The sequence below is a fragment of the Microtus pennsylvanicus genome, chromosome 10, assembly GCF_037038515.1.
Source record: "Microtus pennsylvanicus isolate mMicPen1 chromosome 10, mMicPen1.hap1, whole genome shotgun sequence".
NCBI classification, from domain to species: Eukaryota; Metazoa; Chordata; class Mammalia; order Rodentia; family Cricetidae; genus Microtus; species Microtus pennsylvanicus.
In genome coordinates, this window is record NC_134588.1 from 58,146,593 (window position 1) to 58,160,168 (window position 13,576).

At 38.4% G+C, this 13,576-nt stretch overlaps 1 protein-coding gene across 7 annotated transcripts in view; it reads right to left on the minus strand.

Annotated features, from left to right (window-relative positions):
* Positions 1-13,576, minus strand: part of Dcaf6 (DDB1 and CUL4 associated factor 6) — a 111,583-nt gene that overhangs the window by 7,181 nt on the left and 90,826 nt on the right. For 4 of the 7 annotated variants that reach the window (XM_075988474.1, XM_075988477.1, XM_075988475.1 and 1 more), the window contains 3 exons: positions 9,960-10,001; positions 2,880-3,018; positions 1,048-1,204 (listed from right to left, as the gene is read on the minus strand). In XM_075988474.1, coding sequence (XP_075844589.1) covers positions 1,048-1,204; positions 2,880-3,018; positions 9,960-10,001 — 338 coding nt within the window. The remainder of the gene's footprint in view (positions 1-1,047; positions 1,205-2,879; positions 3,019-9,959; positions 10,002-13,576) is intronic. The other 3 variants (XM_075988476.1, XM_075988473.1, XM_075988479.1) reach the window with 1 other exon arrangement.

The following is a 13,576-nucleotide window of genomic DNA, read 5'->3' on the forward strand; positions in this document are numbered from 1 at the left end:
AATCACAGAGATCTACCTGACTCTACCTCCTGAGTGCTGGAAATAAAGGTGTGTGCCACCACACCTGGCCAAAGATTTGTTTTAAATTGTGTGTGTGTGTGTGTGTGTGTGTGTGTGTGCCCACGCATATGGGTACACAAGAGTGCAGGTGCATGCAAAGGCCAGAAGAGGGCATCAGCTTCCCTGTGAGCTACTTGATGTGGGTACTGGGAAGCAAACTTGGGTGCTCTTCAAGGGTAGTAATATTTTTAACTGCTGAGCCATCTCTCCAGTCTTTTACCACATAATTAACTGTTAATTGTCATTTGGAACATTTCCTAAAAGTAACTAACTGTAGAAGGAAATTTTAAGACCTTGAAGTCACTCAAATTTGTCATATTCATTGTTTTCTTATGAAATATATGGCCACTTCAAAAAGAAGGCAAGAGCAAGCCAATTCTATTTTATGCTAATAAATTAATTCAGACATGTGAAGTCTTAAAAAGATTTGGAGGCTTGTTTTGAATAAATGATGAGAAATTCGGTCATGCCAGATTCTATAAATCTTAAATATTAGAAGAATAAGCCTTTTAACCTGTTTCTTTAGAGTATCTGTCAAAAGCATATTCTTTTCTTTCTTTTTGAGGGTGGGAACCTTTAAAAATATTTGTCCTTTGAGAATTTCACACATACACATAAAATGTTCTGATCAACCCCCTTCCCTTCTCTCGCTCTTCCTAGACTGTCACCCATGTATCCTTCCTAACTCTATGTACTCATTTTTAAAACCACAAATCCAGTCAGTGCTGCCAGACTGCGCATGAGTTTGGGCTATCCTCCAGCATGGCAACTTACCAGGAGCCACATCCCTGAGGGAAAATGGCTCTTCCTCTACCTGCAGCATTAGTTGCCTGTATCTCCTCAGCTAGGAATAGGGCTCTCCCATACATGTAGAGCTATAACTCTCTCTAGTAGTGCTTAGTAGGGCAACTCAGACTTTTGTAATATTGACTCCACTGATGAACGGCACCAGCAGTCTCTACACTTGCTCTATGAAAGCTGTCTTACTTGGGTCAAATGGGTGAGGCTGCAGACAGTTGACCACATGATTATCCGCTTCCAGAAGCATCAAGTGCTCAGCAGTGTGCCGATCCCAGATGAAGATATGGCCACAATCGGAACCACTCATTACGAAGTTAGCACCCCAGAAATTGGCTTCTTTTATCTGAGGGATTTTAAGAAGCACGAGGACATCTAAGTCAAAGTTATCAAAGAAAGACAGATTCCATTCCTATGTTGTAAATGAATTGATTTTAAAATTAAAAAGTGAAATACGGAAGTTTTTTCTCCCTAAGAATCTTAAAATCATGATAGCACTTCACTGGTGAATAACATAGTGGCCACACATGGGAGGCCTCCTCTAAGAGCAGGTTTTGCTATGAGACACTATTTGACACACAACAGGTACCTCATACATGCTAAACAAGTAAATGAGATTTCTGGACTTAAAACAGTATTATGCAATATATATATACATATACATATAGATGCTTTCTAAAAACCATCTCATTTTAGCTCTATAAAACAATGAAAACATTTCATAGGAAACAGGAATTCTTTTCATGAACTGTTAGCCCACATAATTAAGAAGATAAACATATCCTTAGTCAAGCAAGCAGACAAAGGAATATGGTATACTAAATGGCTACCCTATTTTAATAAACATACAAGAAAGGACTGTAAAAGATGTTTACACTTCAGACATCGTCTTTATCATTTCCCCTGCAGCTGCCGCAGGACAGCAGGGAAGGAGAGACCCTGCCATCATATGGAGCTGCTGCTGCGTACTTGCCCACCTTGGGTTTTCATTTCTTTCTGTACTAAGCCATGAACTCGGGGTCATGTGCACACTAGACAAGCACTCGACCATTGAGGTATGGCCTCAGCCACCTTTTAACTACTTTCATCTAAAATTCTAATTAGCAAAATGCATAAAATATAAATTGGTTATTTATATTAATAATGAGTATGTGATTAAGAATGATGAAATTGTTACTACTGATGACATATACAGAGAAAGCTAATTATTTCCTCAATTCAGTTCATTTTTACCTAGAATCTCAAGAAGGTAAAAACATGATCTGCAAGTACTTTGCGGTAACACTACAGGCATACAGAACACTTTCTAGCTATGGATGGTTTAGAGTAATAGCTATATTGTTTCCTTGCACTGGGCATGCAAATTTGTGGGTTTTAAACCCTACAACTGATTGCAGATCTCCTGGTCTATCCTGTCGATTTCAAAGATGAAGAATTAAAGCAAGGAGTGATCAAAGCCAATTTTTAGCTGTTGCTTTAAAAGGTGTTGTTACTTTAAAAGGTGTTGTAATTAATGTATCTGTATTTTATACTCAACCTGGATACTGTATATAGATTTATTTTCTCATTCCAAAATAACAAAATGTGGTAAAATTAACTTTAAAAAATTTAATAGTAAATTTCTGAGGATAGCAAGCATAAACAATAAATAAATAAATTTTTATAAAAAGCAATATCTACTTGCTCTAAGCTAAAATAATTTTTTTCTAACGCAAATATATTTCTTTAGTAAGGTAGAGTTTTTTTTTTTTTGCAATATATTACAAGACTAAAAGAACCACATTTGAATAAAGGAGTAACAAAATCACCACGGGGGGGGGGGACCAGGAGGCTAGATGGTGTTGGCACCCTGGAGGCAGAGGCAGGTGGATCTCTGTGAGTTTGAGGCCAGCCTGGTCTATAGTGTGTGTTCCAGGACAGCCAAGGCTATACAGAGAAACCCCGTCTCAAACAAAACAACAACAACAACAAAAACCCCAGGCAACTGCACCACATCAAAGAATGCCATGAGCGTCAGGTACCATTGTCCGGGAGTTGCGATGGCCCTTATAAACCATCTTTACTAGTGGCCTCCTGATGTTCAAAGTATCCAGTTCTTCCATCTCTTTCCTTTCTTTTCTCCTCCTGAAGAACTCCTGGATGCGGGCAACAGCGGAGCGTCTGTGTATTACAAATTCAAACAAAACAAAAATAAACATTCACAGGCAACTTCTGAATAATGATGAAAAATGTCAAAATACAGTAAGTCTATATTTCAAACACATTATTTTAATAAAGCACCCCCAATCAAAAGCATAAAAAGGCAGAGTTCATCACAGCAGTTGAGTTACTACAAGATATTTTAGTTCAGTGGTCACTTAGGAAACTGGTACTGGTTGACAAAGAAAACAGCATGCGACACAGTAGTTGCTAAAGTACTGTTTTATAAAATCAAACAGACAAAATTCATGTGCAATTTTATTTCAAACAAAACATCCTGTTCACCTTGTTTGGTGGCCTAGGCCTGGAGTGACACCCTTGGGGGGTAAAAGGGGATCAGGAACCAAGATCAGCTCTAACTCCAAAGTGGATTTTGAAGCCTGGGCTACTTGAGACGCTGTCTCAAAAGAAACAAAAACCCAATGCCCTGTTCAATTTGTAAGTATTTCTCTTCACAAAGGCCATAAAGAGAACCCCAAGGAAAATAAGAACATGGGAGCAGTGGTAAACTAATACTCTGACATAGTTTAAAGATGTTCCAAGAGCAGACCAGTCAAGAGGAGAATAAATATCAGTAAGAGATAAAATGAAAACCTTCAAGTAGTGACTCTTTTATATGGCTCCACACTAAAGGAGAAACTTGCAGGTAAAGAGACAGATTCCATCCTCTCTCCAAAGGGGCTGATGGTAGCAGCAGCTATGTGAGAACAAAGGACTCTTTAAGATTGATTTTATTAGTACAGGAATTCTCCTGTCTCCACTTCCCACCTCAAGGAAGGAGCACTGGGATTACTGACATATCTACTACGCCTGGCTTTGCATGGGTTCTACCGGCTCAAACTCAGATCCTCATGCCTGTGTGGCCGTCTCCCCAGCACATCCGGCTCCCTTAGCCTGATACTATAATAACCACTCAGGCTGATGCACTCACTGAAGTTCACTTATCTTTCCTGGAAAGTATGTCTTTGAATAAGTATAACTTATTTATTGTGTTGTTAGGTTTCTGATGACTGAAATTGGGCCACCATCACCATATGACACATCTTTTGGTGAACACATGCTCACGTCGGCTGTGTCCTAGGAGTGCACCGCACTGTAGAATGTGCACCAGGCTCGCCTACAGTAAATAGTCCCAGTTTGGGAACATGATTGCACAGATTCATACTCCTACCGGCAGCATACTGTAGTTCCAGAACATAGCATTTTTGAAAAAAGTTAAACAATATAAAGTCATGGGGAAGCTGGGTCCTGGTGCACACCTTTAATTCCAGCACTTGGGAGGCAGAGACAGAAGTATCTCTGTGAGTTTGAGGCCAGTTTGGTCTACATAGAGAGTTCCAGGACAGCCAGGGCTACACAGAGAAGCCCTGTCTCAAATTACCAAAAAGTCTTGTAGAAAAACTGAAAATACAAATACATATTTCTTTACTAAAACCTGTAACTGATACGGGCTAGGCATTAATTTAAATGGTCATACAGAAACAAATTTATATATTCATAGAAAAGGGTTGGAAACAGCAAACTGTTAGGATTTTAATAATGATGTTACAATTACACATTACCATTTAAAAATATTTTGTTTTCTATAAAAATTGCTGTACTCTACACTATTCAGGAAAATGAAAAGCATTAACAAAATTGCTCTACAGCTGTGAGAGCTTAGTGGCTGAGTATTTGATGAGCTTGCTTACTAAAGCACTAAGGTAGCATATGTAAAATTAATTGATTCAGAACTTCCAAATCACTAATGAATAATAGCAGTTATTATTCTATTTGGGAGGAACATCTAATATATTGAGAAAAACAAAAACAAACACAAGGTAACCCAGCTAAGTTATGATGTATCTGATCAAGCCAAGCCCCATTCATGACAGAAACTGTACCGCAGTAAGATAGAAAGGAACATTGGGACCCTTGTATAAGCTACCCACAGGAACCCTAACTACCCACCTAAACACACCAGTGGGGCATTCTTCCCACAGTTAGGGGTAAGGTGTGATACCTGATACCCTTATTAGCTGGCACAGTAAGGAAAAAAATGGAGGAGAAAGAAAATTCACATTTGTAGACCATATAATTTCTACATAAAAATAAAAATAACTTATAGGCTAATTAATAGAAATACTAGAAAAGTAATGTGGCTGGAAATACAATTAGGATACAAATCAACTGCTTTCTAAAAATCAGCAGTACAGGATCAGTATAAAAATGTAAAAGAACACATTTGTTACAAAAATTAAAATTCTTATAAAGATTTGTAAAATTTCTTTGTAAAAAATTACAAAATGTTACTGTGTGAATTTGTGTGTGTACAGATGTGTCTATCCTCTCTGGTGTCTCCTTCAACCATGTACACCTTATATTATTCCAGACAGGGTCTCCCACTGAAATTGGAGCTCCTGTTTCAGATAGACCTGCTGACTGGGCAACCCTGGGGTTCACTTCTTTCCACCCACCCAGATGCTATGGTTACAGTCACGTGCACTATGCCTAACTTTTGTGTGTATGCTAGGAATCTAAACTCAGGCCCCATGCTTGCAAAGCAAGCACTTCACCCACTGAGCCATCTCCCCAGCCACTGAAAGACATTTTCAAAAGTTTAAATAAATACAAAGATAACTGTATTATACTCACCTTTCACTGAAATTGATATATTTACCACAACTATAACCATTATCTGAGGATTTATGTGTGGAACTTAGAAGCTGATTTTAAGACAAACTGAAGGTTCAGGACAATGATAGTGCATGCATGAAGTCTCAACTATTCTGAAGGCAGAGGCAAGAAGATATCTGCTTGAGCTATGCTCACAGGGTGCCCACCACCAAAATGATCAACCCTCCTAAATGGTTCTCCTTGTTACCTAGTTTCTCTGGGGTCTTAAGAAGTAGCTAAATAATTTAAGAATATCACAGTCCAAGTTGATACAGAACCCATAAATACGTCCCTAATTGAAAAGCTGCAGCAGCACACATTTTTTAGTAGGATGTTGAAGTGAGCCCCATATTCTATCGGTCGTCTACCCATGCCTGGCTTACTGTAAAAAGTAGCCAAACTAAGAAGTGGCGTGTTTTTCTGACCTTATCAGTTTCTAAAACAAAGTAGTACATAAAATATTTAGTAACAATATGGAATACAGAAATAATAAGGTAAGCTAAAAAATAACATAAATCTATAGTATTTCCTCATCAAGGCTATCCCAGTAAATTTGAGTTCAGTTTTGCTTTTTAAAACAAGTTTTATTTCTATTATTATATGTATAGTTGAGGGCGCATATGGTCTGCATTGTGAGCGTGGCAGCTGAGAACAACTTTGTGGAGTCCCCTTTTTTTGCCTCCACCTTTACGAGGGGCCGATCCAGTACTAAGCAACATCACAGGCCCTCATTTTTGTTTTTATGCTGGTGTTTGGAGGCAGTTTTGACATTAAAGCATATTTGTGAGCTGCCATGTGGGTGCTGGGAATTGAACCCTGGTCCTCTGGAAGAGCAGTCAGTGCTCTTAACCACTGAGCCATCTCTCCAGCCCCCATTAAAGCATATTTGAAGTCAATAATTTTGCAAATGATTCTATTATTGGTTGTCACCCCATTGTGTAAATGGACCACATTTTCTTTTCTCATTCTTCATGGAGGGGCATCTAGGTTCTATCCAGGATCTGGCTATTACAAATAAAGCTGCTATGAACATAGCTGAGCAAATGTCCTTATGGTATAATTGAGCATCCTTTGGGTATATGCCCAAGAGTGCTATCATTCAACTATGTGCATAGCAGCATTATTTGTAATAGCCAGAACCTGGGAACAACCTAGATGCCCCTCAACTGAAGAATGGATAAAGAAAATGTGGTACATTTACACAATGGCGTATTACTCAGAGGTTAAAAACAATGACATCTTGAAATTTTCAGGCAAATGAGTGGAACTAGAAAAATCCATCCTAAGTGAGGTAACCCAGACTCAGAAAGAGAAATGCAGTATGTACTCGCTCAGAAGTGGACAGCAGGCATAAAGCAAAGGATAACCAGCCTACAGTCCACCACCCCAGAGAAGCCAGGTAACAAGAACCTTAAGGGAGATATATATGGATCCCCCTGGGAAGGGGAAATAGACAAGATCTCCTGAGAAAATTGAGAGTGGGGGGTGGGAGGGAGGGCAGAAGGGGAGGAGAAGAGAGAAAGGAAGCAGGAGGAAAGCATGAAGGAACTGGATGGCCAAGATGGGGAAAGGACAGAGTGGGACAGTAAGGAAAGATATTTCTTGATTGAGGGAGCCATTATGGGACTAGCAAGAAACCTGGCACTAGGGAAATTCCCAGGAATCCACAAGGATGACCCCAGCTAAGACAATAGTGGAGAGGGTGCTTAAACTGGCCTTCCCCTGCAATACGATTGGTGATCTTAATTGTCATCACAGAACCTTCATCCAGCAACTGATGGAAGATGATGCAGAGATCCACAGCTAAGCACTGGGCCGAGCTCCCAGAGTCCGGTCAAAGAGAGGGAGGAGCAATAATATGAGCAAAGAGGCCAAGACCATGATGGGGAGAGTCACAGAAACAGTTGACCTGAGCTAAATATACTCACTGATTCCTGACTCTGGACTGACAGCGGGGGAACATAGGCCATAACTAGGCCCTCTGAATGTGGGTGATAGTTATATGGCTGGGGCAGTCTGTGGGGACACTGGCAGTGGGACCAAGATTTATCCCTAGAACTTGAACTGGCTTTTTGGAACTCTTTCTTTTTGGAAGGATATCATGCTCAGACATTATATATATATATATATATATATATATATATATATATATATATATATATATATATATATATATATGTGTGTGTGTGTGTGTGTGTGTGTGTGTGTGTGTGTGTGTATGTATATATGTATATAATGTATACAATATTCTGTCTGTGTGTATGCCTGCAGGCCAGAAGAGGGTACCAGATCTCATTACAGATGGTTGTGAGCCACCATGTGGTTGCTGGGAATTGAACTCAGGACCTTTGGAAGAGCAGGCAATGCTCTTAACCTCTGAGCCATCTCTCCAGCCCCCTCAGCCTAGATATATTGGGGAGGGCCTTGGTCCTACTTCAAAGTGATGTGTCAGACTTTGTTGACTCCCCATGAAAAGCCTTACCCTCTCTAAGGAGTGGATAGGGGCTGTGGTGGGGGAAGGGAGGGAGAGGGAACTGGGATTGGTATGAAAAATGAGAAAAGATTGTTTTATTTTTATTTTTTTTAAAAAGTTCCTAAATGTTGGAGACTACCAGGTTGTGGGACTGTGTCCACTCCACTCTGGCTAATCCATCTCTTAAAAGAAAGTACATCTAATGAAGGAGACTGGAGAGAGGGAGTGGGGACTATTCAACGGACTAAGATAGGATGAGATTACAGGAGAAAAAGAGGAGAACAAGTACCATTTTATTTATTACTCAAAGAAACAATATGCTATGTAGCATTTGCAATACAATAAGGCATAGTCATAAAATATAACACAGTCTCTTGTGAGAACTGTCATATCTGTGAGTTTTATTTTTCTTATTTACTTCAGCAGAAATTTATAGAAGGGGTAACAGAGCAGCTGTGTGCACGTGACCTCAGGAAAACACTGTTGTATAATTAGAAATATACTTAAGGAATCTCTACGTAAAGCCTGGGTGGAGAATGAGTCTAGTTTTATTCACTAAAGGGCGACATCTTATTTCAGCATCAGTCACTGCTTTTTACATCGCCTACTCTATAGTTTTAGCCTCCATAAGACTCAATTAAAGCAACATGTTACTTTTTAGTTGTAATCTTCATTTTAAAAGCAGAAACCAGCTTTGAGTACAGGTATATAAAGTTTAGTAAGTTAAAAACATCAAAAAGCCTTGAAATAAATTCCATTTTGGTGTCATTAAATTAAAAAGTGACAGTCAGTAGTTGAATCATTTGCAAAATTATTGACTTCAAATATGCTTTAATGTCAAAACTGCCTCCAAACACCAGCATAAAAACAAAAACGAGGGTCTGTGACGTGGCTTAGCTGGTGACCTGCACTGGATTTCCTGGCCCCTCATAAAGGTGGAGGCGAAAAAAGGGGACTCCACAAAGTCGTTCTCAGCTGCCACGCTCACAATGCAGACCATATGCGCCCTCAACTATACATATAATAATAGAAATAAAACTTGTTTTAAAAAGCAAAACTGAACCCAAATTTACTGGGATAGCCTTGATGAGGAAATACTATAGATTTATGTTAATTTTTGGCTTACCTTATTATTTCTGTATTCCATATTGTTACTAAATATTTTATGTACTACTTTGTTTTAGAAACTGATAAGGTCAGAAAAACACGCCACTTCTTAGTTTGGCTACTTTTTACAGTAAGCCAGGCATGGGTAGACGACCGATAGAATATGGGGCTCACTTCAACATCCTACTAAAAAATGTGTGCTGCTGCAGCTTTTCAATTAGGGACGTATTTATGGGTTCTGTATCAACTTGGACTGTGATATTCTTAAATTATTCAGCTACTTATAAAAAGATGGCATTGAAAAATCAGAATCTTAAAACATAGCACAGAGTTAGACTTGAAGAAAAAGAACATATGAATGACAAAAACTTCTAATTATTATGCCAATCAAGTTTTAAAGAAAACATAAGTTGCATTCTTCAACCAACTTCAAAGCAAGTTACTGGTATTTGGGACCCCATCAGACAACAGTTACGTGTTGCCACACGGAGGGAATGCAGTCACATCTGCACACAGGACATCTTTTCATTCTACTCCCATGCAGTACATGCAGATCAGTAAGGTCAAAGGAGGTTATTAACTGTTAATAGGTAAGGTGGTTAGCTGTGAAAAGAGAGGACCTGGTAAATCCACCATAAAGAAGAAATGAAGGAGCACTCTGAATTACCTCATTATTCTATCACCTACTGCTGTTCCTCTGATATTAAATCTAGTGAAGGGAACATAATAACTAATGTCACTTATGAAGATTTAAAAACCAAATATGTAAAGCATTATAGTCACCACTTTTGTCATCAATCATCTCAATATAAAGGATTTTGTTCCCCTCTGTGATTGTCCCTGAAGTGACGAATGTGCAGGAAGAAATCAAGGAAACAGATATACTCACTGAATAAGATCAGAAGGAAGACTGCAGTGAATCTCTTTTTCTTCCCAGTTAAGTCAGCCCTAATCCTGCCACAATGTGGGGCAGGACTGACTTTGAACACCTCCAGTTGCAGAACCTCAGGGCTGAACTACACTTTGGAAAATAAGCCATGAAGCTGACTCTGAACCACAAAACAGGAACAAGCAAATGGCGTACCAGGGCTTTTAACTCCCTAGGAACCCTAGGTTTTCTCTTTGATGATTTCGTCTGCAATTTTCTTTAATAAAGCAAGTGGAATCATTAAATGAATCAGAAATAATGAGTGAAGAAATGCTGGTATGCCAGCAGCTCTTTTTATAGTATGAAGAATTCTGGCTCCACAGAGTCTGGAAAGACTGGATGGACCAAAATTTCTCTGCAAATGATATACACTTTAGAAATAATGGCACGGTAGAAGGCAAGAGGGGAGGAAGGGAAGAGAGTGGAGAAAAATGTATAGCTCAATAAAAACAATAAAAAGGTAAAAATAATTAATGGAGCAATATGGGCTGAATACTTTAAATCACTAGGAAGAACTCATTAGAACTATAATAATTTAGCTATTCAGTGTACTAAGGAAGGGCTTCACAAAGTCTTATTTGCTTGTCTTTTTCAGAGTAATTTTGTTTTCTTCTTTGATTTATCAAGAAAAAAAAAGTCATCATTCCATTTACTCCATGATGAAGCTGGCTCTGTAAGAGGAGCTTACAAGAAAATTACCTAAGAAAAAAGCTTGCTGGGGGTGGTGCTGCACGTCTTTAATCCCAGCACTCTGGAGGCAGGAGCAGAGTTCAAGGCCAGCCAGGGCTGCACACAATGAGATCCTGTCCTCAAAAGAAAAGAAAGAAAAGCCAGGCACTTTCTCATTCCCAAGGTACATTCTGATGTTCACAAATCCAGCATATGAAATTAGTGAAGGAATAAACATACCAATTTTACTTGTTTTTAATACCACCATTAATGAACACAATGTATTTTTACCAGTTTATTTTATATTTAATGGTTTATGCTTTTATGTCCTAGAAAAAGAGGACCCATTTCTTTTAAAATCTGGATTTCTGCCAGTAAAGACATTAAGAGATATAGCCAGGTTCTCTCTGTGACTATCTGTTATAAAGCAGGCATCAGCAAACTGCTTTTATGTTAAATTTTGGTCAGTTATTTTTATGACCTTTAAGCTAAGGACAGTTTTCTCATTTTTAAATGGTTACATTTTAAATAGCTATAGAAGTGCCTATGTAATAGTTTCCACTTTACCTCATGGCTAGCAAAGCCTAAATTATTTATTATCTTGCCCTTTGGGAAAAAAAGTCTGAATACCTCTATTATAGAGTTCCAGTTGTTTTTACACAGACTTGCTATAGTTAGAGAAGAGCATTCACATTTAAATTACCTATGTTGCTGCTATGGCCTTTATTTTCCAAGGCATTGCCTTATCATGCTTCATTTCAGCCTCAAAATGCAAACTGGCTTAGTACTTAACAGAACTTTAAGAATTCTCATAGTCAAGTATGGTGGCCCTGCTTGTAATCCCACCCTGGTGGTGGGGGCAGGAGGATCAGGAATTAAAATCCACCTTCAAATACACAGCAAGTTCAAAAATGCAAAAAGAATGCAAGCAGATGAATTATGGAAATCATTACTCTATAGTACAAGGACTATTTGGTATTTTAAATTAAATATATATATCAAGGGCTTAACTATATGAAACTTTTAAGGTTTCATTTAAAAGTTTAAATTTAGAAAACAATAAAATTAAAATCAGGGCAAAATTGTGACATATACTATATAGCTTTTTGGAGAAATTTAAATAAAAATGTAACTAACTGTACATTTAACTTTTTAACTATTTAACTTTTACCATTCTTACTATGAGGACCATTTCTCTACCCTAACTAAATTAATTGACTGGGCTTTTTAAATGGCAGTGTTCTGGGGCACACTGACGGCACACTGCACTTCTAGACTGGGCCTAGAGTGGTCAAATGGCGTCAGAGTGACTAAGATTGCGTTCTGCTAGCTGGGTGTTTCACCAATGTGTAGCATGTACCTTTGCCTGTTCAGAGACAGAAAGTAGCCCAAATATTGCTACTTTTACAAGATGGGAAATGATTTGGGTTCTTACAAGTCAATTCTCTTAAAACTTGCTCCTTTTAAAATATAAGTCGATCTATTGTTTACCTCCAAATTTAGAAGCAACAAACTGGGCCTGAGGCCACGCAAATGGTCCATCACTAAGCAGTAACAAGATGGCAGCAGCCTCAGGATGATGCAGAGGGCAGACACAGCAGGCACACTCTTTACCCTAGCCACACAGCAAGTGGAGCTAGGGAAGCTGCACACCACAGAAAGACCAGATTCCAGAGTCTTGTTTTTATCACTTACAAGCTTCTGGTAAAGAGCTAGGAGGAGAGGCTAGATGTGCCTCTTGCCTGTAATACAATTACTTCAGAGGCTAAAGCAGAAGATTACTTTGAATTCAAGGCCCCAGGACTACAAAATGAGGCAACAGAAAAGCATATCCAAATAAACAAACAAACAAATGAAAACAACACCAAACCTGGGAAAAGACAAAGCAAGCCTCGAGGGAACCGGTTATAATGCGGAAAAAGCACTACAATGGCATTAGCATCACCTCAGTTGGGTATATTTACACAGGGGACATTTTACTTAGTTTCAGATACTTAGTTTTCTCTTGCTTTGAATGGCTTGTATATTTTCTTCTGCAATAAATTTTTAAGTTTCCTGAAGAGTAAGAATTTTATTATTATTTCTGTTGCTAGCCTATAAATTTATGTCCTATAAAAGCTAAGTAATACACAGGCCAAACTTAGGTCAATGAACCTGACTATACAGATTGTTAAATAATATCCGGTCTTTAAAAGTTTAATTTAAGCTCATGCATAAAGAGGAGGCAGTTCCATGCTGCTATCCATAAATACCAGCCTTCTAAATATTTAACTAATCTAATTCAACATCTGAATTTTCTAGGTTAATCAAGTTATCAGGTACCAACTTCGTGGCAGATGAAACCTTTGGAGAATAAGCATTCTCCTAAATATTATAAAAATGGTGATGTTTTAGAAATCAGCAGTTTGATTTTCGACTTGTGCTATGCTTGGTAACTTTACCTGTATACATTAAGTAGTAATGACCTTGTAAGGAATAGAACAAAGTTTTCTTTGCATGTGTGTGTATGTATCCTGAGCCAGAGGATTGTGCAACGTGCCTGTAACCTTGGCATTTGGACTGAGAGATCAAGGTCAGCTTGAGTTACAGAGCCAGCTAGGGCTAATAGTAACATTCTATTTCAAAACAAAACAATGATCAAAAACCATGGGAGGTTGATAATTAACAGGTGGAAGGCATTTTATTAA